The sequence below is a fragment of the Patagioenas fasciata genome, chromosome 12, assembly GCF_037038585.1.
Source record: "Patagioenas fasciata isolate bPatFas1 chromosome 12, bPatFas1.hap1, whole genome shotgun sequence".
Lineage (NCBI taxonomy): Eukaryota > Metazoa > Chordata > Aves > Columbiformes > Columbidae > Patagioenas > Patagioenas fasciata.
Genome location: NC_092531.1, coordinates 20,256,805 through 20,281,190, shown reverse-complemented (window position 1 = coordinate 20,281,190; position 24,386 = coordinate 20,256,805). Strand labels below are relative to the sequence as shown.

General features: G+C 42.9%; 1 protein-coding gene across 3 annotated transcripts in view; it reads right to left on the bottom strand.

The window, feature by feature from the left end:
* The window catches only part of AGBL1 (AGBL carboxypeptidase 1), a 275,197-nt gene extending 252,479 nt beyond the window's left edge, over nt 1-22,718 (bottom strand). Inside the window, exons 1-4 of one of the 3 annotated variants that reach the window (XM_071814025.1) lie at nt 22,489-22,718; nt 2,979-3,042; nt 1,909-2,055; nt 1,161-1,292 (exon numbers count right to left, since the gene is read on the bottom strand). In XM_071814025.1, coding sequence (XP_071670126.1) covers nt 1,161-1,292; nt 1,909-2,055; nt 2,979-3,042; nt 22,489-22,539 — 394 coding nt within the window. In that variant the 5' untranslated portion in view covers nt 22,540-22,718. The remainder of the gene's footprint in view (nt 1-1,160; nt 1,293-1,908; nt 2,056-2,978; nt 3,043-22,488) is intronic. The other 2 variants (XM_065847368.2, XM_065847369.2) reach the window with 2 other exon arrangements.
* Nucleotides 22,719-24,386: the final 1,668 nt, after the last annotated feature.

The window sequence follows — 24,386 nt, the reverse complement described above, 5'->3', positions numbered from 1 at the left end:
CCTGAAAGCGGGAAGCATATCTGGAGAGTGCTGGAGATACCTGGAGAGCAACAGATGCTCCAAAAAAAAGCAGCAGAGGGCGAGTTCTAGGGTCTGACATTAACCAAAAGGAGACCAGGCTGCAGTGTGCATCCCAAAACATCTGCAAAATCCGCAGCTGAACTGGGATGCAGGTGCACTGAAGCAGGGAGCAGGGAACGGTGTAAATCATCATTTTGGGTGGGAAGTAGCACAGGGTCACTACACAGCTGTGAAACCCAAATAAAGGTATGTTTCAGCTTCTGGCCTTGGCTGCATTTTCAGTCAAATACTACTTATCACAGGGAGAGGAGTTGAATGTTGAGGCTTGGCTGCTTGCCTGAGAAAGACCATTGCATGAAGCTAGATTCTGTACGGATAGAAGGGACCTGCAGGGCTGGGCGCCAGGAGTGTTAAATCTTAGGATGCACAGAGCAGGCTGCAGACAGGATGGTCATCGAGAATTATCTGCTGGGTGAGGGATGTGGGGAAGGAAAGGGTTAGAGTGAGCAACAGAAAATATGTGCTGACAAACTCAGTGCTCTATGGCAGGGAAAGCCTGTATGAATCTGTAATGATCCTGGGAAATAATACTGGAAATCCCATTGCTCAAAACATTTAATATGAGAGCAATGTCAAGGAAGAAAAGCTGTGAGAGTACATGGAGAGGAGATACTAGACAGAAGACCAGGATCTAATAGGTACTTCCTGAGGGACCTTGAATAAGTAACTGATTTCTCTCTCCCTCTGTTTCTCTTGCTCCGAGGATCAATACAATCAACAACAGTGAAACTTTTGGCTATTATGGTAATGGGTACTGCATAGAGACTTACAGTACCTAATTCTCAGAGCAAAGGAGATGGCTGTCCGTGTTCCAGAATAGGAGATCATTGCCATGAATATTTTTCACTATAGCACTATTATTTTCATAGTCCACAGCTGAAATACACTCTGCAGTCTGTATAGGCCTTTGGGGAGCACCTTTTTCCATGGTCAATCTGGCTCTTGTGCCTGATTCTGTATATTAACAGTACACACAGGCACTAACCTTAGTCAGGAATGATGTTTCTTTGCATTGAATGACTAGAAAAGAACTCTGGCATTTACCACACGGAGGAAAAGAAGACAATCCAGGCACTCACCATTAGAAGCACAAACCCGCAGGACCCAGAGGCAGTGGGTGAGGAGCAGGTGGTGACCCAGGCTTCTTCTTGCCAAGCTCAGTATTATATCAGTTGCTTCTGCCTTCTGCACTTTCAGCCCAAACTTCCTATCTGTGAAAAGCAAATAAGAATCAAACTATTACAAAGAGACCAGGTCTCTGCAGCAGTGCTGACAAATGTATTTGTATGGGATCTTGTAAGTCAGGATCTAATAACAAAGGCATTCAAATGTATCGGTGAGTTAGACCAGTAGACAAGGTTCTTAGGGACATGGTTTAGGGACAGTGTTGGGTTAACGGTTGAACTTGATGATCTTGAGGGTCTCTTGCAACCAAAATGATTCTATGATTCTATTTACACTGAAAACAGGAAAACATGGGGTTTACCTAGAGCCACCATATCCAAATCATAGAGTCACAGAATGGCTTGTGTTGGAAAAGACCTGAAAGATCATCTAGTTCCAACTCCCCTGCCATGGGCAGGGACACCTTCTACTAGACCAGGTTGCTCAAAGCTCCACCCAACCTGGCCCTCTAGGTGCATGTACACCCTCTCTGCCTTGTTGCAGGATCTCTATCTACCTGGTCAACTGCAGACAAGCAGCTCACCCTTACAATAAACTCACAGCTGTCTATCAATCAGGCGCAATCCCGGTGTTGGTTATTGCTGGGGCTGTCTTTAAGTCTTGAGCCCCCCACCCAAGAATTTCCCCACCGCTCAGCAGTACCTCGTTGGCCGACCCTGGCCAGCAGCCGCAGCAGGGGCAGGAGGGTGCTGTGGTCAGGCGGTTCGGTGTGGGCAGCGGTGGTGAGAGCCTGCAGCAATGCCTCGCTGCCCCCTTTGCTGATCACGTAGTGAATTCTCCGGCCGGTCCCTGGGAACAGGAGGAGAGACTCTGCTCAGAGCATCCTTGCCCCAGATCCGCAGCTATCACAAACCCTCATCCCACATGGAGCACACAAAGGTCCCGTGGCCTTCTTGCAGCATTTTATTGCTGTAAACCCAAGGGCATTTGCAGAACTGATCATGGTTCTCAGGTGCCCCTGGCCTGGAGACATGGCTAATGGCTGCATGGTAAAACCGTGCGCTCTTGCTCCAGCAGTCATTATCTTTATAAACCCACCTCCTGTAGAAGTCTTTCATTGTGCATTGAAATGCAGCAGAGAGGAATAAGCAGAGACACCAACAGATTTCAAAGGAGCAGAAGGCTCAGTGATCTTTTCTTAGATGCTGGAAATTAAACAAGCAAAGGACTAAAGCTGCACTAGGCTTCTGCCAAATGAAAAGGAATCCTAGGGAAGCTTTGGAGGCAGCTTTCAAATAAATCTAGGTCTCCAAAGAAACCATATGCTAACCCTGTGAGCCCTACTGTGTCAACAAACATTGATCCACGGGTGATTTCAGCAGCGACTTCAGGCTCAACAGTTGGAGGAAGCTGCATGTTCAGTTCCTGGAGGGGAGATGATACCTCCTGTCCCCCATGTAGACAATCCTGAGGATCAGCACTGCAGGGCTTCAAAAGAGAGGCCCAGATGGACGAGCAGTGTCTGTGACAGGGCTCCAAGGAACGGGGAAAGCAGGAGGCTCCAGCACTCGCCTGTGTGGCCCCTGCAGCCTGGGAGATCAGTTGGGTTGAGAATTGTTTAGCAAATGACATTTTTAAGGTGGAGCAGGAAAGAGAAAAAAATTATTTTTCCATCTGGCCAAATTTCTGGAGGTATGAATTGCCAGACTTATTTGAGGACTCCCTTTCTGCCCCTAGCCCACAGGTGCTGTCCAAGAACTTTGCTTCCTTACCCAGAGAGAGCAGGTCAGTGAGGACACTGAGAATATTCAGGATAACATCCTTATCATGGGAGCTCTGAAATGGAAACAAACCAAATTTAGGGATCAGTTCAGAACAGTGAACTTCTTACTACAGAGAGCTACAGTGCATCATGCCATGCAGAGCCACCTAGAACCTTATTTTAATACCAAGTACTTTTCATGCCATCTGGTCAGCGAATACATGGAACCATATTGATAACACATTTTAAAAGCCACTGACATGCTGATCATACCACACAATATTTAATACACCGTAGCATTTTTGCAGAGTTTATGTTTAAGTTCTAAATTATATCTCACATTTTTGCTTTGTTCTGGCTACCTCAAAGCTAAGGAAATTCTATATCACAAAGAAATGTTAGATGTGAGGTGGTTTGCCATGACAGTATCCCTTATTTCTGGGAGTTGAAGAAGCATATCTTTAAATTATATTAATCTCATTTACAAGAAAATTTCCATCTTTGCAGCTATAACCACATAGAAGCCTGGAATTTAGGAAGCAAAAAGATGCCCTAAGTTTATTTTTAATCAAGACCAAGTAAGCACCGTACCTTGACATCACACATTATGCTTTAGATTCACTTTAAATTTTGCACTAGAGGAAATAAGATATACTGTACTTGAAGAGAAGGAAATGGATGATATCTACCATCCATCTGTGTGATACACTGGACCCCTTCTCTAATTCTCCTCCAACCAGATTTCACTGCTGAGACTGAAGAATTAATCACCAGACTGGATTGCTGTATGGAGGATTTGGGTTAAGTTCTAGATCTCTTCATTTCTGTCCAGATACAATACAACAAAACACAAAACAAATTTCCAATATAATAGAAAACTTGTATTTGTGTTGCCTTCATCCTGAAGAACCTCAGGTATTTTACATAAACTCTAATGGTATCACTTTATTTCCTGTTATTGCAATAGGATAATACCTTACAAATATAGGGCTCCTATATTTCCGAATATTGAATTGCTTCAGAAACTTGAATATGTATTCTGGCTCTGAAAGAAGTGGTAATACTATCATACCAACCCAAATATATTTTACCAGCCAAAAGGAATTCAAACGTTCTCTGACGTATTTAACATTATGCAACAGATTATTTGAGACAAGGAGTTGAGAAGTAACACCCAGCAAAAAGAAACTCTAGAAAGAACGTTAGGAAAATCTATTTCAGATCTGTAACAAGGACTATTAATGCAAATGGACTGTTTTTTTTTCCCAATGGGTCCCTGCTGAAGTCACAGCACAAGCTGACATGATGCTGAGGATTGTGTACGTGATTAGTGAGCTGCATATCTTACCCGCTTCTCCTTTGTTATAGCTGGGGAGGGTATGCATTGAGTGAGATGTGGGAATGAAGCAGGAAAATGGTCACTGTTCACAGTCGAAGCAGGTGACTGTCAGCCTGGAGAACTGGCTTCCCACCTGTCACAGAACTCCCTTACGATGCTTGGCAGGTCCCTTCAACCAAACCTTCTGTATCGGCAAATTGTATGTGCCATCTTCTGTATGCAGTATCTACATTAGTGCTGATATTCCCAAACTTCTGTATCCTTAACATTATGTATTCTTAGATTTCTTTTCTTATCATAATTATTGACAAAAACAAGCTCCAAATCTCTGAAAACCAGAATTCCCATCATACTGGTTTTGAGTACCATATTTTAACTGCTCGATACACATTTAGTGCTGGCACAAGTGAGCAACAGTGATGGGATTATCAGCAGGGGAGTGACACAAAAGAACAATATGTGGTCAGGGGAAGAGGAAGGAAGAGGAGCGGGGCGAGGATGAGGAATTGCAGGAAACATGAAGAGAATCACTTCTGAAACAGAGGACTCAGGAGGAGGGTCTGTGAGCACTGACACTTCTAAAGACTCACCTTACTTTTGTTTTTAGCTAAAATCCACAGGAAAAGTGCTTTTCTCATCCCCATCTCTGAACTGGCTCATGCCAGGAGCAAGAGCCTGCTGTTTTTATTTGTTTCTACATTAACTCAATAAGCAGAGATCTCTGCACTGAACATAAGAGTTCAGCCCTTTTATGAACTGTGTTGAAACGAAAGGCTTGGTATGATAGTATTGCTGCTTCCTTCAGAGCCAAGACAAACAGAATATGTGGTTTTAATGAAATCCAGTAACTCTCAGTTCACCCAGTATCACCCCCCTCATCTCAGAGAAGAGGTCAGAATTGGTGTTACTGGCTTGAGGGATCACACAGAAAGTCTGCAGCTCTGAATACCGTTACTTCTAGTTAACACAGATGGTTTTAGATACATGTTAATCTTGCTAACTCATGTCTTTGTTCATTAGTCCACAGTCCTGACCTGTCTCAAGTCTCTCAGAGCAAACGAAGACCAATCAGAGCTTCTTCCCAAAAGTCTCCTGACATTTTTTATCATAGGGATTTAATAGTCGGGACAGGCTGTCAAGTATGATGAGTATCCTCCAAATTTACTGACTCCAGGCAGAGTTACTGTTCTTAGCACCTTTTTAAATATCAGGGTTGCCTAAATCAGACTGTCCTCTGGTTTTGTCTTGCTGCCTCTCAGTATCCCTTTCCTCTGTAGGTGGATGGATTACACATTAAGGTTTCAGTAATGAAGTCTTCATTGATTTATGCTCCTATTACACTGGGTTGTTTATTTTAACTGATTGGATTGTGGGTTTCCTAAGCCATTAACACAAATAGTGATGACATAAGATATCCTCTGCCTTTCCATGTGCTTTATCCAGGGACTCAGGCAAACAAAGAACTTGAGGGGACATTAAAGATCAACCTTTAAAATGTGCAAATTTAGATCTTGGTGATAATGCCAAATATTTTACCTAAGTATTTACTCTTGATATTTTAACACCAAAATTCTGACTGTGTTGGTGCCAAATTGTTCCTATTCCTCCTGTGCACTAGTGAAGGAACTGTGTGATTTGTGTGTTTGTTGAAACAGTGGATAAAGCCCTAGTTCCGTTACAAATTCTAATGTATTTCCCACTAAGTTCAGTGGCACCAGTGGATAATACAGAATACTGCAGAAGAACACAGCTCAATTTATAATATAGTAAGAAAAAACAACCCTAAAGCTGTTGTCTTGCAAGATGGCAACTTGCCTATTGAAAAGAAACAGCTCGGATTTTGACTAATTAGCTTGATATTTTCAAAATCAAAGAAATTTGGACACTGAAATGCATTAGAATTAATTGCTTAAATGAATACTAATACCAGACTGTTTGTGGATGTGTTGTAACAAATTCATTCACAAAAAATATTCAGTAAATCTTTTTGAACAGTAAGTACAAATGAGAAAATCACAACTTGTGCCTGATCTAAAAAAGATGAATAGAGTAATATCTTTAATGCAAATTACTTACCCAGCTCTGGTTAAAATAAACACATCAGTTATTTTTATTGAAATATATGTTTGACGGTTCAAAAACAAACCATAAGCAAAAAGAGAAGTAAAATTCCTCTTGCTAAATATTTTCCATTCCTGCCAGCGCTTAGGAATGTTAGATACAACATCTATACATACACAGACTAACGAAGGTGCATTCATGGTATACGGGTGGAACGAGAGCAGAGAAAAGTTGCCAGAGGCTCAAGTCAGATTACAAAATCACTGACCTCCTGCAGGATGTCACTGAAAGGATTTAGAGTTAGAGCCAAATTGTTACCTGTTAGCACCATCCTGTAGCTGCCTTTCCAGGCTTGCAGCTGGACAAAGACTAAAGTAGCAAAAAAACATCACTTAAAATATCAACCAAGAGTACCACAAGGTTGAGTTCAGGTGCATTTAATCAGTTCCCGGGTGACAGTTCCCCCCTGAGCTTTTTCTGGGAATTAATCCCTGAAACACTGGGGCTTCGGTTAGCTTGGCTGAAGCTCCTCATAGATAAACAGCAGGAGGATGGAGAAAGCCAGGAATAAATAAAACACCCCAGTGCATAGTCATTGATACATTACAGGCAGCAAGTGATTAGTTGGTGACATTGGGTTTGGAGGACAACAGCTTGATCCCAAGATCCTTCTGAGTGGCAGTTCGGGATGTTTTGCTGACACATGATGAAGCAGGGCAGGAATCCCTGTCTCCTTGTCCTGCTCCTTGGGAACACACCAAGACATGCTGTTATTAACTCAAGACAAGATTATTAAACTGTAACTAAGCCACCATAATAGGTAATCTTGTTTCATCAGGGAAGTCTCCTGGGACGTTTTCTGTAAGATTTGAAGACCCAACAGAGATGGGATTTTTCCTGTCCCACCTGAAGGACAGCAGTTTTTAGTGCTGGGTTAAAACAAAGACTTCCCATAAACTCAGTATTTTGTGTAGCTCTTGAGCTTCCATATATTTTGCCCAAAGGCAAGTATTTCTCCAAATGAGACATGCAAACTACTGACGGTGTTTGCTGTGAGCCTAAGCACTAACGGCGAAAAAAGAAGGATGCCCAGAAACAAATCAAACAGAATTAATTTGCACAGTGTGATATTTGCTAATAAATATTTTATTTGGGGAAAGAAATACAAAGCAGTTATTCCACTCATAAAAATAATAAATGCAAAATTAAAGAAGCCGCTCCTGCAAGACAATGCATAACATGATTTCTATCAATACTCAAATTAAATGTCGAGTGTAGTCTCACAAAGCTGGGTGACTGCTTAGGAAACAAAACAAAACAGCTTCTTTTAAAAGAAAAGCTATTGCTACACTGGGCTAACAAACTTCCACACATGTTTTTTTTAAGAGAGACCAAGGAATAGGATGTCCAGTTCCAGAGGTTTTGCTTGTTTGTTTGTTTTTAAATAGCCTGTTTCTAAATAGGGCAGCAGGACTTGACATCCTTCTTTCTTACCCTTAATAAATTTGCTCACACAAATAGCAGCAGTCAGAAGCCTAACCGTCTGTGTAATGAGACTTGCATCTGCAAGTAAGATTTCTCACTCTCTGCACTTAAAGCCTGTTGAAAAGAAATCCTGGTGCAAAATTGATACCAGCTAAGATCAAGATTAGACTCAGGGCCGAGCAGCATTAGTCCTCACTCTCTCCTGAGACCTCTAGAAACTATTGGGCTGCTAATAACTGTATTAATGTTTAAATCAGAGCCTCTTCTCCCAAAATTCTGCTGCCAGCAAGGCAGAGGTGTGCACCAGACCCAACTGCTGGGCACAGCCACTCGCCACTGGCATTATGGAACTGCCAGCTGGATATCTTCTTCCCACAGCTGAATATGTGGTCTCACAACAACTGTGAAGCCAGGTTCAGTGCCTTGTGTTCTGTGCTTTGTCAGAGTAAATTGCTTTTTCTAATTTAAGAAGAGCTAAAAATTCACACTTTAATAAGAGAGTGAAATACTCTGGAGAGTTTCTTGTCTGTGTGCTCCCATCCTCAGCCTCAATATTCAGCCAGCTAGCCGTGATTTCTTCTTGTTGGAAGGTTATTATCAGCAGTATTTGATACATGAAGGCTTAGGAAAAAAAAATGAAATCATTATTTATGAGGGGAAAAAAAGGGTTCAGGGATCTCTGAAATTTCACTAGACAACCTCAGAATAAGGGAGTACTCGAATTAAAGTGATTACAGCCTGAATTTAATTATTACTGAAGCACTTTGTTACAACACTGCCATCATTCTGCTTTAGAAAGATGCTGAAAAGCTATGGTCCTCTTGCCCCTGCTTCCAAAACACCCACCCAGCCATCACCACAGCCATCACCATCCTCTACAGTAAACAGCAAGTGCATTTCTTTAGCAGACTCTGGATAACCTCTCCTGGGGAGCCAGATAAACCTGAGCAAACCAGGAAACTCAGAGATGGAAGGGAAAGGGGCTATTTAAAGACTCAGAGAGGAGGACCCAGCTGCTCGGGCAGTGTCCTAGGTGACCTCTTTAATCCCTCAAGAAAGGCGTTCGCAGCTGTGTGGGATCACATAGCCCTCAAACTGTACACGGTGTGGCCAAGGGGCCTTCCAGAACAAGACACGTGGTCCAACAAGTTCTCGCTCCTGTTCCCAAGTCCCTCTTGCTGGCTGCTGCACACCCCTGTGACGCATGGCCAGCACCAGCCATTTGCATTCCTGTTGATGCTCAACACCATGCCAGGTTTTATGCATCAGCCCAAAGCATCAATTATGGATTTTATACCAGGGAATAGCGCAAATACTCATTAAAAGATTTCCTCTCTCTCTCTGGCCTGCTGCAATCAGGTGGGTGTCTTTTTTCATTGCCTGCAGTGACCTGAAGATACGTTTTTGCTCATCCTTGTTTGCACTTGGGTGTGATAACCTGCAACATTTTTTTCAATAACACTGCTGGGTTTAAGGAATACACACCCTTCACAATGGATGGCAGCTCATCCAGGTGACTGGGCAGAAGTCGTGCTTCGAAGTCAACTTCTACACGTGCTATTGTAAAGAAATTTGTTCCCATTCATTGAGCTTTGAGGCTTCTTCTCCAAGGACATACGCTCTGCTCTGTGGGACTGAACTGCTTCAAGGCAGAGATGGGCAAATTCCTAGTGTATATCAGAGTGTCTTCAAAACACTGAAGGTGTTGAGATGTAACAGCTTGGCCTGAGCTGATCTCTAGCCAAAATAACTTGGTGAATAACATGGTGGAAATCATCTGTGCCAAGGAATCTTACTATATTTAATGCAATAAAATGCACTGCATAACACCTTTCATCACAGGATGACAGATTCCTCCATAAATATTAATTAACACCTGCCCCACTGCATCCCTCATCAAGAAAATCAGATTCATTGTCCCTTATTTTCCTGGTGGGAAAAATCACCCTGTGGTGGGAAATTCACTTAGTCAGTATCTAAGAGGATGGGTGACAGAGCCCAGACAACTGTTTCAATAAAATGAAGCAGAAGAACTGTCTGCATAGTATTATAGCTCTCAGTCTTACACTTACTTCAATTTATTTGTGAAAGGTTCAAAGATTTCCTTCCCTGAGATCAGTCTTCTCCTCTCAAGTTCCCAGGGGAAAGTCCAGCAGAAAAGACCTATCCCCTGAAAGGAATCCTAATGCCAAACTGGGAGAAGGGCTACTCACCACCAGTGGATCCTAGCCCTCTTCGTGAAGTAAATTATCCTTCTGCCCCAGGATGAGGATGATGCTGTGTTTAATCCATCCATACAGGAATTAAGAAGCACATAGACCATGACAAGCACATAGGTCATTAAGAAGCACATAGACCATTACCTGCTATGTCACAAAGACTCCAAGGTGTTTCATCTGTCTTCAAAGCATGGTTGTTCACTGTGTCTGTGCCACACATTAGTGTGTCACACTAATACAATGTATTCACATTCAGATACCTGCAGGAGTTATGTCCTGATAGACCGCAATATGTTGGATGCTGTTGGCAAAGTAAATTGCTTTTTTCTTTCTTTTTTATGCCAAAGTTCTCTCTATGTTCTCAAAGAGTAGATTGTCCTTGTGCAGTTCCTACTGATATAAAGTTCCTTTGTGTCACTTACTCCTCTCACTAATGCATCTCTAATAGAGCAATTACTTTATTATGCAGAACTGGTGATAAAACACATTATTACATAACCTTAAAATGCTTCTGTCAAATTGGAAGTGTTAAGAGAACGAGGAAACTTTGAGATAAATCAAAACACGTGATATTCTGCAAAAGGCTTTTAGACTTTCCTCTGAATATATCTAACATCTTTTCTCTAATTTCTAGTGCAGATAAATTCTCTCAGGTTTCATCTCTTACTTTACAATAAGTTACCTATGACACCTAAAGATTTTGACTGGATTTTATGTTATAACATTCTTTTTCCTTTTTTAATCTATTTTTATTTTAATGCCAAAATTATCCTAGCATATGTCTTTCACATTCTCTTAATAAGTTTCTGTAAGGCATTAACCATTCTTGCACAATGATCTCTATATGCATGTTAGCACCTACTGTTTATTGCTATTTCTTGGATTTATTCCTATCTTTTATATTACTTTAGCTCTTTAAAATATTAAGGTTTCTGTCAAATGCCACTCTGTTACAGCTACTTAACACAACTGCCACCCAAACTTAATAGGGAGGGATCTGTTTTTTCCATTCAGCCGTAGTTTTCTTTTCCACTACTAATGACAAAAGAGCAGCATGAAACATGCTATTATCTTCTTTGCAAGATTTTATGGGTGTCAGTCCAGAGAACACTGTATCTTTCAAAGAAGAAGTGCATTTGGGAATTAACAAAGTATTTTTCAAGCAATGGCATTTCTCAAAGTACAAGTGAGTCCGGAAGATTCTTAAATAATTTTCAGATGTACTATAAGGTACATTCTGGTTTAGAAAAACACCAGTCCTTTCTCTTGCCAGGATAAGCGCCCTTAAGTGTCAATCTACCCCGCTTTCAAAAGTGCTTTCTGGAACAGCAATGAAAATGCCTTAATCAATCAACACTTATTAACGATGATTGAGGTATGGGTAGTGGAGACAAAACGCTAATAACTATTGTTAGTCACAGCTTATTTTCTTGAGAGATGGAACCTGGAAGTGGAAATTATGAACCTATTTTCCCCATCCAGTCTAAGTGAAAAATCAAACAACAAACAAAACTCAGCATCTATAATGAATAGCAAACTCTGTTTCAAAATTCTAATGATTCAAAGCATTATTACTAGTAACGTAAAGCAGAACATCAGCCTAACTGCATTGCTGAGACCCATCCATCTAGATTTAAACAGCAATCTCTTAAAAGCAAAGCCCTCAGTTCTCTGGAAAGGTTGCCAAGTTTTTAAAACGTATGACAGGCGTATGTCGTTTTCCATCCAGAAGGTAACAAAGCTTTTTATTATTTTCAGTCTACACCCTGTGCAAGACACCCAGCAGTAGCAAGCCAATGCCACCATGTTCACATAAGACACGTCTGGGGCTTTATTCAGCCCTTGTTACTTCAGTTCAGTAGCTCCAAAACATTGCAAACTAAGTGCTGGTCAGTCAAGCTAAAAGGTATTTTATTAGCTCAGTGAATGAGCTCACTGCTGTGTTTGTGCTCCAGAAAAACGTGACAGGAGTTAAATATAAAAATACAAGAGTCCTGAGCTGAGATCCAGGCTAATTTAGATTGGGGACATCGCAAAGTGAGAGATGAATGAGAGAGTTCTTACTGGTGCCTTTCTGTACAGCAAGACCATTGTGCTATGACAACAGAGCAAACTTGGGTACTCGCTGTGCCCACGGGTGTCTAAGGGGCTGCACCGACCCAGGACATGTTAACACAGGAGGCAAGGAGCATGGTGTCCCCTGATGTGCCAGTCTCTACACGCTGTTCAGCTTCGCTCTGCTGAGATCCGTGGTGGACTTCACTGAACCAGACTCTGTGGGCTGTCACTCCTGAGACACTCTCACACGGGAACAGGCTCAACATGTGGTGGCACATGATTTGTGTGAAAAGAGGGGACCTTTAACACAAGCTGCATATTCATCTGCTGCGGGCAGAGCAATGGGGAGGGACATCTGAGCTTTCCACAGACCCACATGTCTCACCAAGTTCTGAGCAAATGCGGATGTGATATCATGGTGGACTGATGTCTGATGTCTCTACCCAGCAGAGATTTGATCTGTGACAGTGTCTACTTCCAATGCCTGCATCCATCACCAGCGCAGAGAGACCACCAAAAAGTAGTAGTTGTGTCCTATTTTATTTAAGCATGTTCTCAAGGAAACCTGTTGATGTAACAGTGCTCCACAGGCTTTGTTAAGACATAGCAGAGGAATTCAGCTAAGAAGATTTCCATCTGTTTGATCAGATAACCACCTTTTAGACAAAACCCTTTGAGTCTGCAGTCAGGGAGATACAGCCGCTGCTGCAGGAGCTTTTGAAACAAAACACTAATAAGCATGGTTTTCATCTCAGAAAACAAGCCATTTTAATGCATCTCTGCTTTGAGCTGTCCCCTTGAAATCCCTGTGCATTATAGAGAGATTAAATGACCAAAGCCCTGTTGGAAGAGAGATTGTCAAAGAAATACAGAACCAGGCACACATTCTCTTTTGTCATCTACAGCTCTCTTTTCCACTTGCAGAACTTCAGCATAGTGTAAGAGGCTGCTCAAGTGCAGGAGATTTTTTTCCAAAGATGAGACCAGATAGATCAGGGCAATAATGTTGCTTTCCCCCGACCTCTCCAGAAACTACCTCAATGTGGATGGTGCTGCTTTATTCCTGGAAAATATGGAAGGTTGAAAGAGGCAGTTCAGTTTGTTCCTCTGACTTCATGAGATTAGTATTTTAATCATAGCGAAAGGTCAGGTGGACAATTCTCCCTCCTCCCCTCCTTTGCAGTGCAGACAGGTGGGCATTCACCATGCCAAGCAAGCTGCCCAAGGAAGGATCTCTTTCTCTCCCTGCCATGCTCCTGCTTGCCAGGTTAATCCTGAATCAAATGGAGAAGCAACATTATCTTCACTGTAAATCTGCTGCTTTGCCCTTTCAGCAGAAATCCCATTTTAAAAAAAAAGGATGGCAGAGAATGACATGCATTGCACTGATTTCACCCAGGCTGCATGAATGTCATCTGCTCATGGAATCAGTTATCTCACTCTTGGATTTGAGAAGCAATGTGAACTAAAACTCTCTTTGCCCTGACTTGACACGAGTTTTACCTCTATTTACTGACCAAACGGAGAAATCATAGACAGTGAATTAATTTGATAATGGGAGTTTGTAACAGTCCTGAGAATAAAGCCCAGGACTCCTGCTTTAGCTGTCAATATACCATCATTCACTCTTTTGAAAGGAAGGGAACAGGTAGCAGAGAGTGTGGTGGAGCAGATGGGCCCAGGGGAGAAAAATCTGTCTCTGCTTACTACAGGGATCAAATTCTCACTGGTCCCAGTGGGAAGCCTCTGCCTGTAAATTACACTGAAAATTAATGTGCATAAAAGGCTTCACAGTAGTTGATTGAAGTAAAACACAATGCTGTGGTGCTTCCATGGCTCTAGTGTCAGAAAAATGTGTGTTTCAGTTTCAAAGCATCCCTTGTTGAAAGAGGGGAAAAAAAGGCAAGTTTTCTTTAGTAGAGTAGTTATTTTTCCCGCAGGGCACTTCTATGTCAGAATTACTCAATTTTCTAATCAGAATCATCATGAAAGTTTTGCTGTTCTCATTAATTCCACCTTAACCTACAGCACCTTTTGAAAATAAGGCTGTGTTCTTCCAGGAGAACAGACCATGAAAAAAAAAAACAACCTTGTTCTCTAAAATCCCTAAGGAAAGGCGGTTCAGCTTTGCCCAAGGAATTTCTTGTCAAGGAGATGCTATTCTGTCAATCAATAGGTGGTCTGAAACATTCATTCGCTTTTGTGTAGCTTAGTAGTGCCTGTGGGCAGAAGGGTCACTACCATGTTTTCTTTGTCCTCTCTAGAAGACATCTTACAAAATCAATGACAAATTATTGACTTCCCAGACCTTGATTTCTTTATCATATGGTAGGTCTCCACTCAGTAAAACAAAGGCCATAACAGCATAAAAGATCAAAAGGAAGTACTAAGTCAGGAACCTGTGGAGGAGAATGACCTTATTTTAAGAGGATTTCTTCATTACATTAGACTTTCCTTCCCAAAACTGTACTAAGATAAACTGTTTTCCCTGTATGAAAATGCAAAATATTATCCAGTTCTTGGAAATTTGAATCTTCACCTGAAGAATGCACTTAGACTATATTTGGGTCAGCTTCTCACAAAGATGAAACAGTGAGAAAAAACCAGTTGTTTTATATTTTAAATTATAACAGAAAATGTCTACAGATATTTGAGGGTGGTCTGGACTCATGTTCTTGCTTCAAACTCACCTTTAATTAAACTATATTTTCTGAAATTTAACTGTCTCTTCTGAAACAGCAGCACAATAGTGCTTTCTGGTGCTCACCTACCTTCCAGGATTGCAGTCACTGATGACCCACCAGTACATCAACTGAGCTGGACTATTTAGTTGTACAAGAACACACTGTATGGCTTACCCCTAACACTCACTCCTCACCTCCTGCAGCAAACTTGGTTTTGTCAATGAGGAGAAAGGAGACTGTGTGGTGAGATTGCTTTGTACTGTTCCTGGTCTCCCTGGGGAGAAGGTTGCAGCTTGCTCTCACGTCTCTCCAATTTCCAGGTGTATTCTGACCCCACAATCCCCTAGGGACCAAAATCAGCCTGTTTCACCCAAGAATCATAGGGACATGGTTTAGAAGTGGACTTGACAGTGTTAGATTAACAGTTGGACTCAGTGATCTAAAGGTCTTTCCCAACCAAAACAGTTCTAGGATCCTTTCCTGCAGAGATAAGCAGCAAGAATCACAGAATCACAGAATGGTTGCAGTTGGAAGGGACTCTGTGCCCCTCATCTTATCATTGGGCACCACTGAAAAGAGTCTGGTCCCATCCTCTTGACACTTAAGATATTTAAAAGCATTGATAAGATCCCCAAATTCTATGATCCTTTCCTGCAGAGATCAGCAGCAAGCCCAGCACTCAGAATGGCCTTGGCTTATGGATCAGATCTACCCTATGGCCCATTGGGCCCTGTAGGCAAACAGGTGCAAAAAGACTGTGAGCTAAGTGCTTATTAAAATAACAGGGAAAGGCAAGAGGGAATTATTTTATATCCTGGTCTGGTGAGAAGAACATAGTCATGGGGCTGGAGTCTGGCAGAGACCAATGACCTATGTGGGCACACTGTATGTCTATGGATTCAGGATTTTCAAAGATGTGAAAGCCTGAAGTTCTCAAGTATCCATACATCAACACTAACACACAAAGAGAAGGGTGCCTCACCTCTCCCAAGGAGCACATCCAATTCAACAAGGAGCTACCAGCAAACACTGCCCTAATTCTGTACTTCCCATCAAATCTTCCTGAAGCCCTATAGAAGGACAGGCTTTTACCTGAACTTCCAGATGCATAAATCCCCCACAGATTTCGTATTACCTGTCCTGTCACAAACAGGAATGATCGCACAGAGGCAGCATCCCCATGACAGCAACAACTCCAGGAGTAATTTTCAACCCTGCTATCCCAGACCAAGTGACACATACTCCCTCCCCATCTCTTAACTCCAGGTACATTTATGAAATGTATTTCTTTCTGTTAACACACATCAGTAAACTCTCTGCTGGTGTCAGCAGACACTGCTAAAGTTAACCCATTTTCCATACAACTAACTTCCTTGCACTTTTTACTAAATGTAATAAACTTTAATTCAAAGATGTCCGTAAACATATTTTCTACCATAGGCATTTTTTCCCATTATAGAGAAAGCCAAGAGGACTGGACCAACACATTGGACAGAAAAATGAGTTGAAAAGATCTCTGAGCCATCACAAAAAATGCAGCATAATACACTGAAAATGAAATTATACTATACAAAGAAACAAGCACGATCTATTCAGGCAAACACCTCTCTGTATGAAAACATCCCTTTTCATATATTTCACAGAGGGAAGTTATTGAAGCCTGAGAAAAGGAGAAGGCGGAAATTTCCATTGACAGAAAAATATTGGTGTAACTTATAAATATATCTGTAGGCATACGAAACACCTATGGAAGCTCAATAACCACTAAGAATTATTCTTTACTTACTAATAGATAAGCAGATGCATTTGAATATATTTTATATATACAGTATGTGAAAGATAATTTTAAACAAATGCATATACCTCCTTACATAATGTAATTTAATGTGTGCTTGTGTCTATAATACAGCAGTTATATAAAAGTACACAATATAAAGCTGCCTAACATTGTATAATGTACCATTATATTAAATCCAAATAAGTTAAATATGAGGCCATGAGGGCAAAGTCAGGCCCTCAAGAGCTAAGAAGCACCAACTGGTAAGTGTTCATTTTGTTTCATTTGGCCCCCCCGGAGTAACTGCAATTTTTAGTTTCATGGTAACTTATTTTGTTTCACAAAATCTCTGCTCAGGATGAACAATGCCTGCTGCCTGGAAAATCACCCCATATAACTTTTCGTCCTCATCATTTAGCATGTGACTCTGTGCATTATTTATTGTGCAGAATCCAAGTCCTGCACTGAAAACAAATTATTAATTTACTCCTAATTTTTTTTAGTGTGTTGTCACCAGAACTTCAGATATGTTTTTCTCCAATATTCATTGCCTGATTTCTCAAACATTGATGTGAGGCACGGTGGGTTTATTAGCCACTTTACACATGATTAACTCAGATGCAGAAGGTTATAATCCATTTCTCCAGACTTACATTCAACTGATTTTGCAATGAGGTTATCCTGCCACATCTGCATTTCTGCAGCAGGGGAGAAAGGCATCCCCAGGGACATTCATGACATGAACTCATTTGGCCTCAAAGCACAAGCCATCCTAGTCAAGGATGAAGGGCAGCAGAAGACAGACTGAAGCCTGCTTTCCTTGCTTGACATGGAAAGTTCTGCTTAGACTCAGAGTACAACACATTCTTGCTCAGCCCAGCTGTAGTTGCTGCCACTCTAAGTAAATTTTGCACCCTGAGGTCGTAAATTCTCATTAATGCAGGAAATTCTGGATAGCCCAACTGGAGGCATTTCAGAGGAGCTGGCAGTGTGCTCAGCAGAACAGCTGCAGCCAGCCTGGGGACACAGTGAAGTTCTGGTCCAGGCTCGGCTGGTGGAAGAGTTTCAGCAGAGTCCAAAACATGTGTCAGCTTCCTCTGAGGGCTTTGAGAGTTCTGCGCTGATTCACAAGGTTGCTAAACCTTGGTATGTCTTCTATGGCCTGGCAGGAATTAGGGGTTAATGCATGGATTAGTCTCCTTCCTGTTTTTTTGCTTAGCAGCATCCCGTGGTGGCGAGCGAAGGATTGTAGGGAAGAGCTCTGGGTTACCTTTAGGTTCTCCTTAGACAAGGAAGAGATGGGAAGTAGAGATGGGAAAAATAAGCAGTGACCCTGAAAGACTGGGCCTGCATTGCCTAGGATTGTTTGCAGAGAATTATTCCTTTTCTTGCACAGTTAGAGCAGAAAACAGGCTCATGCAGCCTAAGTGGCATTGGCTGTAGAGACAGGGAAGGGCTGCTGGAGTGCCCTGTGTTTCCCTGAAGGGTTTTCCCTTGAACCCCGTAGCCAAGTTTCTCACTGACCTAACTGCGCCACTTCTACTATTCCAAAACCAGAATATTTTTTTGTAAGGAATAGGACACTAACTCCACTGCTGTTCACTTTAGGTACAACAATCTCAGTAAAATTCAGTTAACGAACCACAGAAAAATGACTATCTGGTTTTGACTTGATTTTTTTCCCCCCTAAGGCTATTCCACTATGCCCTGACTGCCAAGCTGCCTCCCAAAAAGAGATTCAAACTTTGAGCTCCTCCAGCCCCAGCCCAAACCAGTGGGCATTCCCCTTGCTGAGCAGTTTTGTGATTTTTTATGTATTTTGCTCAAAGTCAGGAATCTCAGCAGCTCTACTGACAAAATAAGTGCAAGGATGCAGAGGAGACAAAAGTGTTTTGCAAAATGTGTTTATATTCATTGTCACTGGAGCAGCAGAGATATCTTCCCACTTGTCTTTAGGATAACAATAGAACTGCCTTGTCAACCAGCCAACAAAACAGCTCAGAAGAGGCAGCACAAAGGAGAAGAGAGGTTCAAGTTAGCAAACAGTGGATCCTGTATCTGTTCCCTGCCGGGCACCACAGCCATTCAAGAGGGGAAACCCTTTACACAAACAACATTCTCCATCACTACGTAAGATTTTTGCCTCTTTCCTTTTGAGCCATAGCATTTGGGAACCTGCACAGTTCAATACAGTAGGACACAGTTTGAGCCAAGGATCTGCCAACGGCCCCAGGGGTTGTCAGCTTTGCAGAATATGTGCACAGGGACTGTGGCTTTGGGAAGCATGTGAAAACCATGCTGAGAGCCAACAGGAAATCTGGGACTCCTCAGGCAACACGATGTACACTGCCACGAAATCAGGAGATGTTCTCAGGGGTACCCAAGGCATGCTAGTGTCTGGGCCTGGCAAGCAAGGAGAGAGTAGGGAGAAAGAAGGTGAAGAATCAAAACGCTTCTTATTTAGCTGAGATGAGGGCCAGGACACCCAGCAATAGGAACTAGGATGCTCTACAGTCCCACGGGAATCAATAGTCTGGGATACAATGAACAATGCTGGCTTAAATTTCCTATTGTTCCACTTAGCAACTAACAGCTGTTTTTAACTAACACCCAGATGCCTCCTCCTGGCACTAAAATAAACAAGAGATCTAATCCCAAGTCCCTCTGGGATTTTGCATTAGGGAGGCTGCCTGTACAATGGCATGTCAGACTTTTTTCCATGGTGATAAACCATCCACGGGGAGGATGTTCTTTCTGCCACGCTGTGGCTGGGGAGCTGGGTGAGGAGCAGCAACCAGCACAGCCTTGGTCCAGGTACTACAACATTGTTGGTGTGTGAGACAAAGCAGAGCTGGATGTGAGGTGATCAATATCATGCAGTAAGAGACGGGAACGGAATGGGACAACACTGTCCAAATCAGAGGGATGAGAACTGATAACTGTAGGAACACATTGAAGGGAGAGTCAAGGAAAGTAAAGAAGGTAACAGGATTAAAAGCAAAAACTCCAGTGAACTCCTAAGAGCTCAGCACTGCCATACTGACACCAAAACAGTGAGACATGGAGAGGTTTTTCTTAAAGCTGAAATTCACATTTTAACACTGCACCTTGAAAGCAATGAAACACTTTTTACTTAGAGATCTGAAATGTCACTTTTTGCCTGCAGTAACGTTTTGGTGACAAAAATGCAGTTGCACTTCGAAAGCAGTTCTTTCTTTCTTTTCACCTTGTCACTTTTCAGAACACCTGGAAGGTGTTTGCAGGGGTTTGAGCTGTCTTTGGAGGATCATGCTCCCTTGTCACACTGGGAACAGTTTTGAAGAACTCAGAAACCAAATACACTTCTTGACTAGAGCAGGAGTTCAGTTATTAAATGCACAATATCCTGGTTTTGTTCTGCATGAAACCGCCCAAAGCCAGGCTGTGAGAGTGGGAGTAAAAGAGTCTATGCCAGAAGGAGATGGGTTAGATCATTCCTTTGGCTGAAGGTGATAGACCCCATCTCAGATGGGAGCACTGCTCCAACTGAGAATAATAACCTGTGCCTGTGCTTGGAAGCAAGGTAGAAATTTAGTAGCGTGTGAGGGAGTGAAAGGAGAAAGGATGTTTTTTTTCTGAGGTACATAAAGACAGGCTTGGTGACTGAATGTTCCCCCATTCTTCACCTGAAAGCTTTTTGCATACAAAGCAGTATTATGTGCTAACGGAAATCAAAAATATACAGTAATCTCCTGAGGAATAGCCTGTTGGATGCAGCAGACTTGTTCTTCATGCCCAATAAAAGAATATGAACCAGCACTAACAATCCAGCAGGACACAAAAACAAAGCAACCATGTTTTGGACAACTGTTGCAGAAAATAACACAGTATGGAGGGATGTTATCAGCAAATGCAAACATCAGCAAAAGTTATTATTTCCCAGGTCAATGTTTTCCAACTGTGTCAAGTAAAGGTCTTTTTTATCACCTGATTTTTGGAGCAGAGATAGGTGATGGCATTGAGAGTTATGCTGGTGATGTTTTGGCTGGAGGTAGAGGAAGGAGAGGCATCAGAACATATCAGCATTGTAATTGTCACCAACCACCAACTTTCTGTCCTTTAGCACTCAAACCTCTGTTATCTAATTGAAGATAAAACAAGAAAGCCTTTTGCTTTTCTCTAAGTGAATACAGAATGTTTGGAAAAAAGGTTAGATTTTTGTAATATTGAGGATGAATGCTACCTGGCAACTTTGCCGATACGACCACCTTTTTCACCTGAAGTGTTCCAAACCATTTCTTGTCTAGCCTTCCATGTAGCTTTGTCAATGAACCACATACCTGATTTTAAGCCACAGCTTCCAATTTAAACCTGGGCTTTGTCCAGCTCTTTTCCCAGATTATGCAGAAAGCACTGGGATGGCTAGAGAGCATAAGAAAAAACAGATGTATGCTCAGCTCTCAATTATCCAAAGCAATAGGAAGAGGACTATAACTTCGATACAGTGAAAACATGACCTAGTACAAAACATAGAAGAACACAGGGCAGGTAAGTCACACTTCCAAAAAAAAGTGTATAGTAGGACAATTTTCTATAGTTTGCCAGTCTACCTACAGAACCCACTGTGCCACAGGGCGCCAGGGAGGGCAAACCAGGGTTTCACAATGATAGAAGAAATAAAAGTTGTTGACAGTTACATGAGCTTGCATAAAAATGTCTGCTAATCAGCCCCCCACAACTATAGTTTTAAAGCCAATTGTGTATTGTAGGTTATTATAACCTTCTCTACACACTTGCAGCTGGTCATAGAAACCTTCCAAGATGCAGGGCTGAGAGACATGAATCCCTGAGCTGATCCAGGAGGGTAAATCTGGTTTACACACCCCATCCCTCATTTTCTGCTTCTGCAATGTGTGAAGTTTTGACAACACGCAGCAGTCAGAGGATGCTGCTGCTTCAGATGTGAAATTCCTGTCTCTGGGGCTCTGACCCACATCAGCCCAGCTGCACACAGGGGCTCAGGGTACCTGAGAAACACAGACAATTGGCATTTCACCACAAGTCTCTAAAGGCTGCTTTTTATGCAAGCAGGTTGTCTTAGCAAAGCAATTCCCGCCCACCCCTCATGACAAAATGATGGCTCAGGAAAGCACAGGTTCCCTCCCCAAAACACATCCTCCATTTCATTGGGTAGCTCGTGCCTCAGCTCAGAGGTCTTCTCCTGCAAGACCAGGAAAAGTGCATCCATGCCGTGGGAAAACAGAACCAAGGGGGTCACCTACAGGCAGAGGAAGAGATACATCTCCTGCATCCCGTGGCCAAGCTTGTCCAGCAAATATGATTCTGAACCAGGACGTTTCCCTTCCCTCAGCTCCTTGAGAGCATTTACTGAGCACACCCAGTGCCAGTGCCCCAAGAGTTTCTGTCACGTTCCCGTAAGTGCTTAAGGGTCCTGGTGAAGACAATTTGACAGGGAGGAACTTGCTGCTTCCAGACAGATCTGTTTACTCGCCCCCCTGAGCCCTGGGAGCCGCAGCGTGCGCTGCCGGGGTTGCCCAGCTCGCAGACTGACAGCGCTGTCAGGTCCCATTCATCGCAAAGCAGCCGATTCCTCACACCTCCCTCGCTCCCCCGCCGAACGCAGTGAGCTCTCGGGAGCACAGGCTCTGCCCTCAGACGGGGCTCAGTGATTGATGCGTAGCAGTAATTGCCAGCGTTCATCTCCAAACAGCAAAACTTCCTTTGATAAAGGCTTTTTAGGGTGGCAGATGCAGGTCAGGACTCCTGCACGTTGATGCTTTTCGAGACAAGCCAGCAGGAAGCTCGTACAAACAACCTCAGCCCAACAAGTCGCTGCTGGAGAATTAAAGAGGGAAACAAGCCCAAGCACCTCTCTCATTAGTTCAAGCTGTTCTTACCTGGAGGGTGGAGAGAAGGACTTGCAAGCCACTGGCTTCTTGTTCTGCCATGCTGCTCCCCACTCACACTCCCTGTTTCTAGCAGCAGACACAATGCAGCTAGAAAGCAAAGCTGCCAACTTGTCTTGCTGCTGCCCCTGTGCCGTTTAAGAAATGAAGAAGCTAAACACAGATCCCCAGACACATGCACGCTGCTACCACCAATAATCACAGCAATGCAACTCTAGACCTCAGCAGGAGAGATAAATGTACCCCCCTCCTCCCTCCCAGCTCTCCCACTGTGACGAGAAGATTAATTCCTATATAAAGAATCCTGGGGATTAAGTAAAGTGTTCAGGAAAGGTCTGGGTGCTTGGTGTGTGGCAGGGGGAGTGTGGGGAGGGTGGCAATAGCAACAAGAAAGCAAAGAGCTACAAACCTCAAAGAAAGCCAGGGAGAAGGGAGGGAGCGCGCTGGCTGCCTGACAGGCATTCCCAGCTGACCTGCTGATCCGTTCCAGACCCTGCGTGGACTCGTCTCCATTTGACTCTGTTCCAATGAAACAGGAGACACGGAGAAGGCAGAGCGAGCAGGAGAGATGCCCTCGGTCTTAACGAGTGGTGACAACGAACGGAAGATACACCCGGCATGAAGGACAGGTGGAGCGGGTTCGCTGAGGCTTGTGCAGGGTTTTCAGCTTTCAAATCCCAGCAGTGCTCCCCAGTCACAGCCACTATGGCCATCAGTTGCACCCTGACAAGTGACCACAGAGAAGCATCTCGTGGCTGCACAGCAAAGGCCAGAGAGGAGAACTGCCTCTGCAAGGTGCAGTTTGGGGAGGGAGTTTGCTCCAAGGGCCACTACAGTGATTCACACATACCCATCTCTTTATACAAGGATAGTAACTCAGAGTAGTTCACTCCCCAGAGCACAAGCCACGCTGTAGTACAGTTGTAGTTGTAGCTTGAATTCCTAGGAGGGCACGGAGTCCGCTTTTAGCTTCAGCTGAATGATATCAAAGGACTCGGTAAACAAGAAGTAGCAGGTAAAGAAGCTGAGTAGGAGTTCAGATGAGCCCTTTCCAGCAAAATGTTTTCAATGTGAAAATGTCAATTAGTCCAATGCAAACATTTTTTCAGGGATGCAGCAATTTCGTTTCAACCTTCTTAACACCAGAGTGGCATTTTTGGCCCAGAGAAACACCACTCCAAAGTGGTTTGAAGACTGACAGCAGAAACAATTACTTGATATGCAGAAGATGAAAGTTAGATCTTGTCTTTCCAATTTGGGGACATTCATTTCAGTCTTTTACCTCTTAAATAAGTACTTCCTTCTGGCATGGGACATTTTGTCCCTCCAGTAGGAGCTTTTTCACTTTAAATGAATAACTAAGGATTTTTGAAGAAATAACATGAACCTTGGTCTCTGGGCACAAAGCAGAGGCTTACAGAACTCAGTACCACATCAAGACATGCTAGACAGCCAGTGTGTGCACGCTTCTCTTTGCTGATGCCAATGAAGCAATCACAGACTGGATATAAAACCCTAATCTTCTAAGTTAAATGAAGAATAAAAAGAAGAATAAAAAACTCCACTCTTGGCCAAGGAATATTTTCACCTGATGATCATTACACCCTGCAGAACCCTCACTGATCAAGTGCTTTAGGCAAGAAAAATCCACCCCAGCCCAACAAAGTGTGAACAACTGGCACAAGCATGACATTCCTCACTTCCTGTGTGTGCCAGGGCCCCAGGATGTCAATACCAAGTTATAAAGTGAACTAGATTAAAATACTTTTGTCATAATTATGGAGACACAGTAGTCCATTCAGAGACAATGCCATGAGGACCACTGACTGATGGACAAGGTGCTCTACAGATGACCAGGCAGAATAAGGAGGTGTATGGACTACTTTACA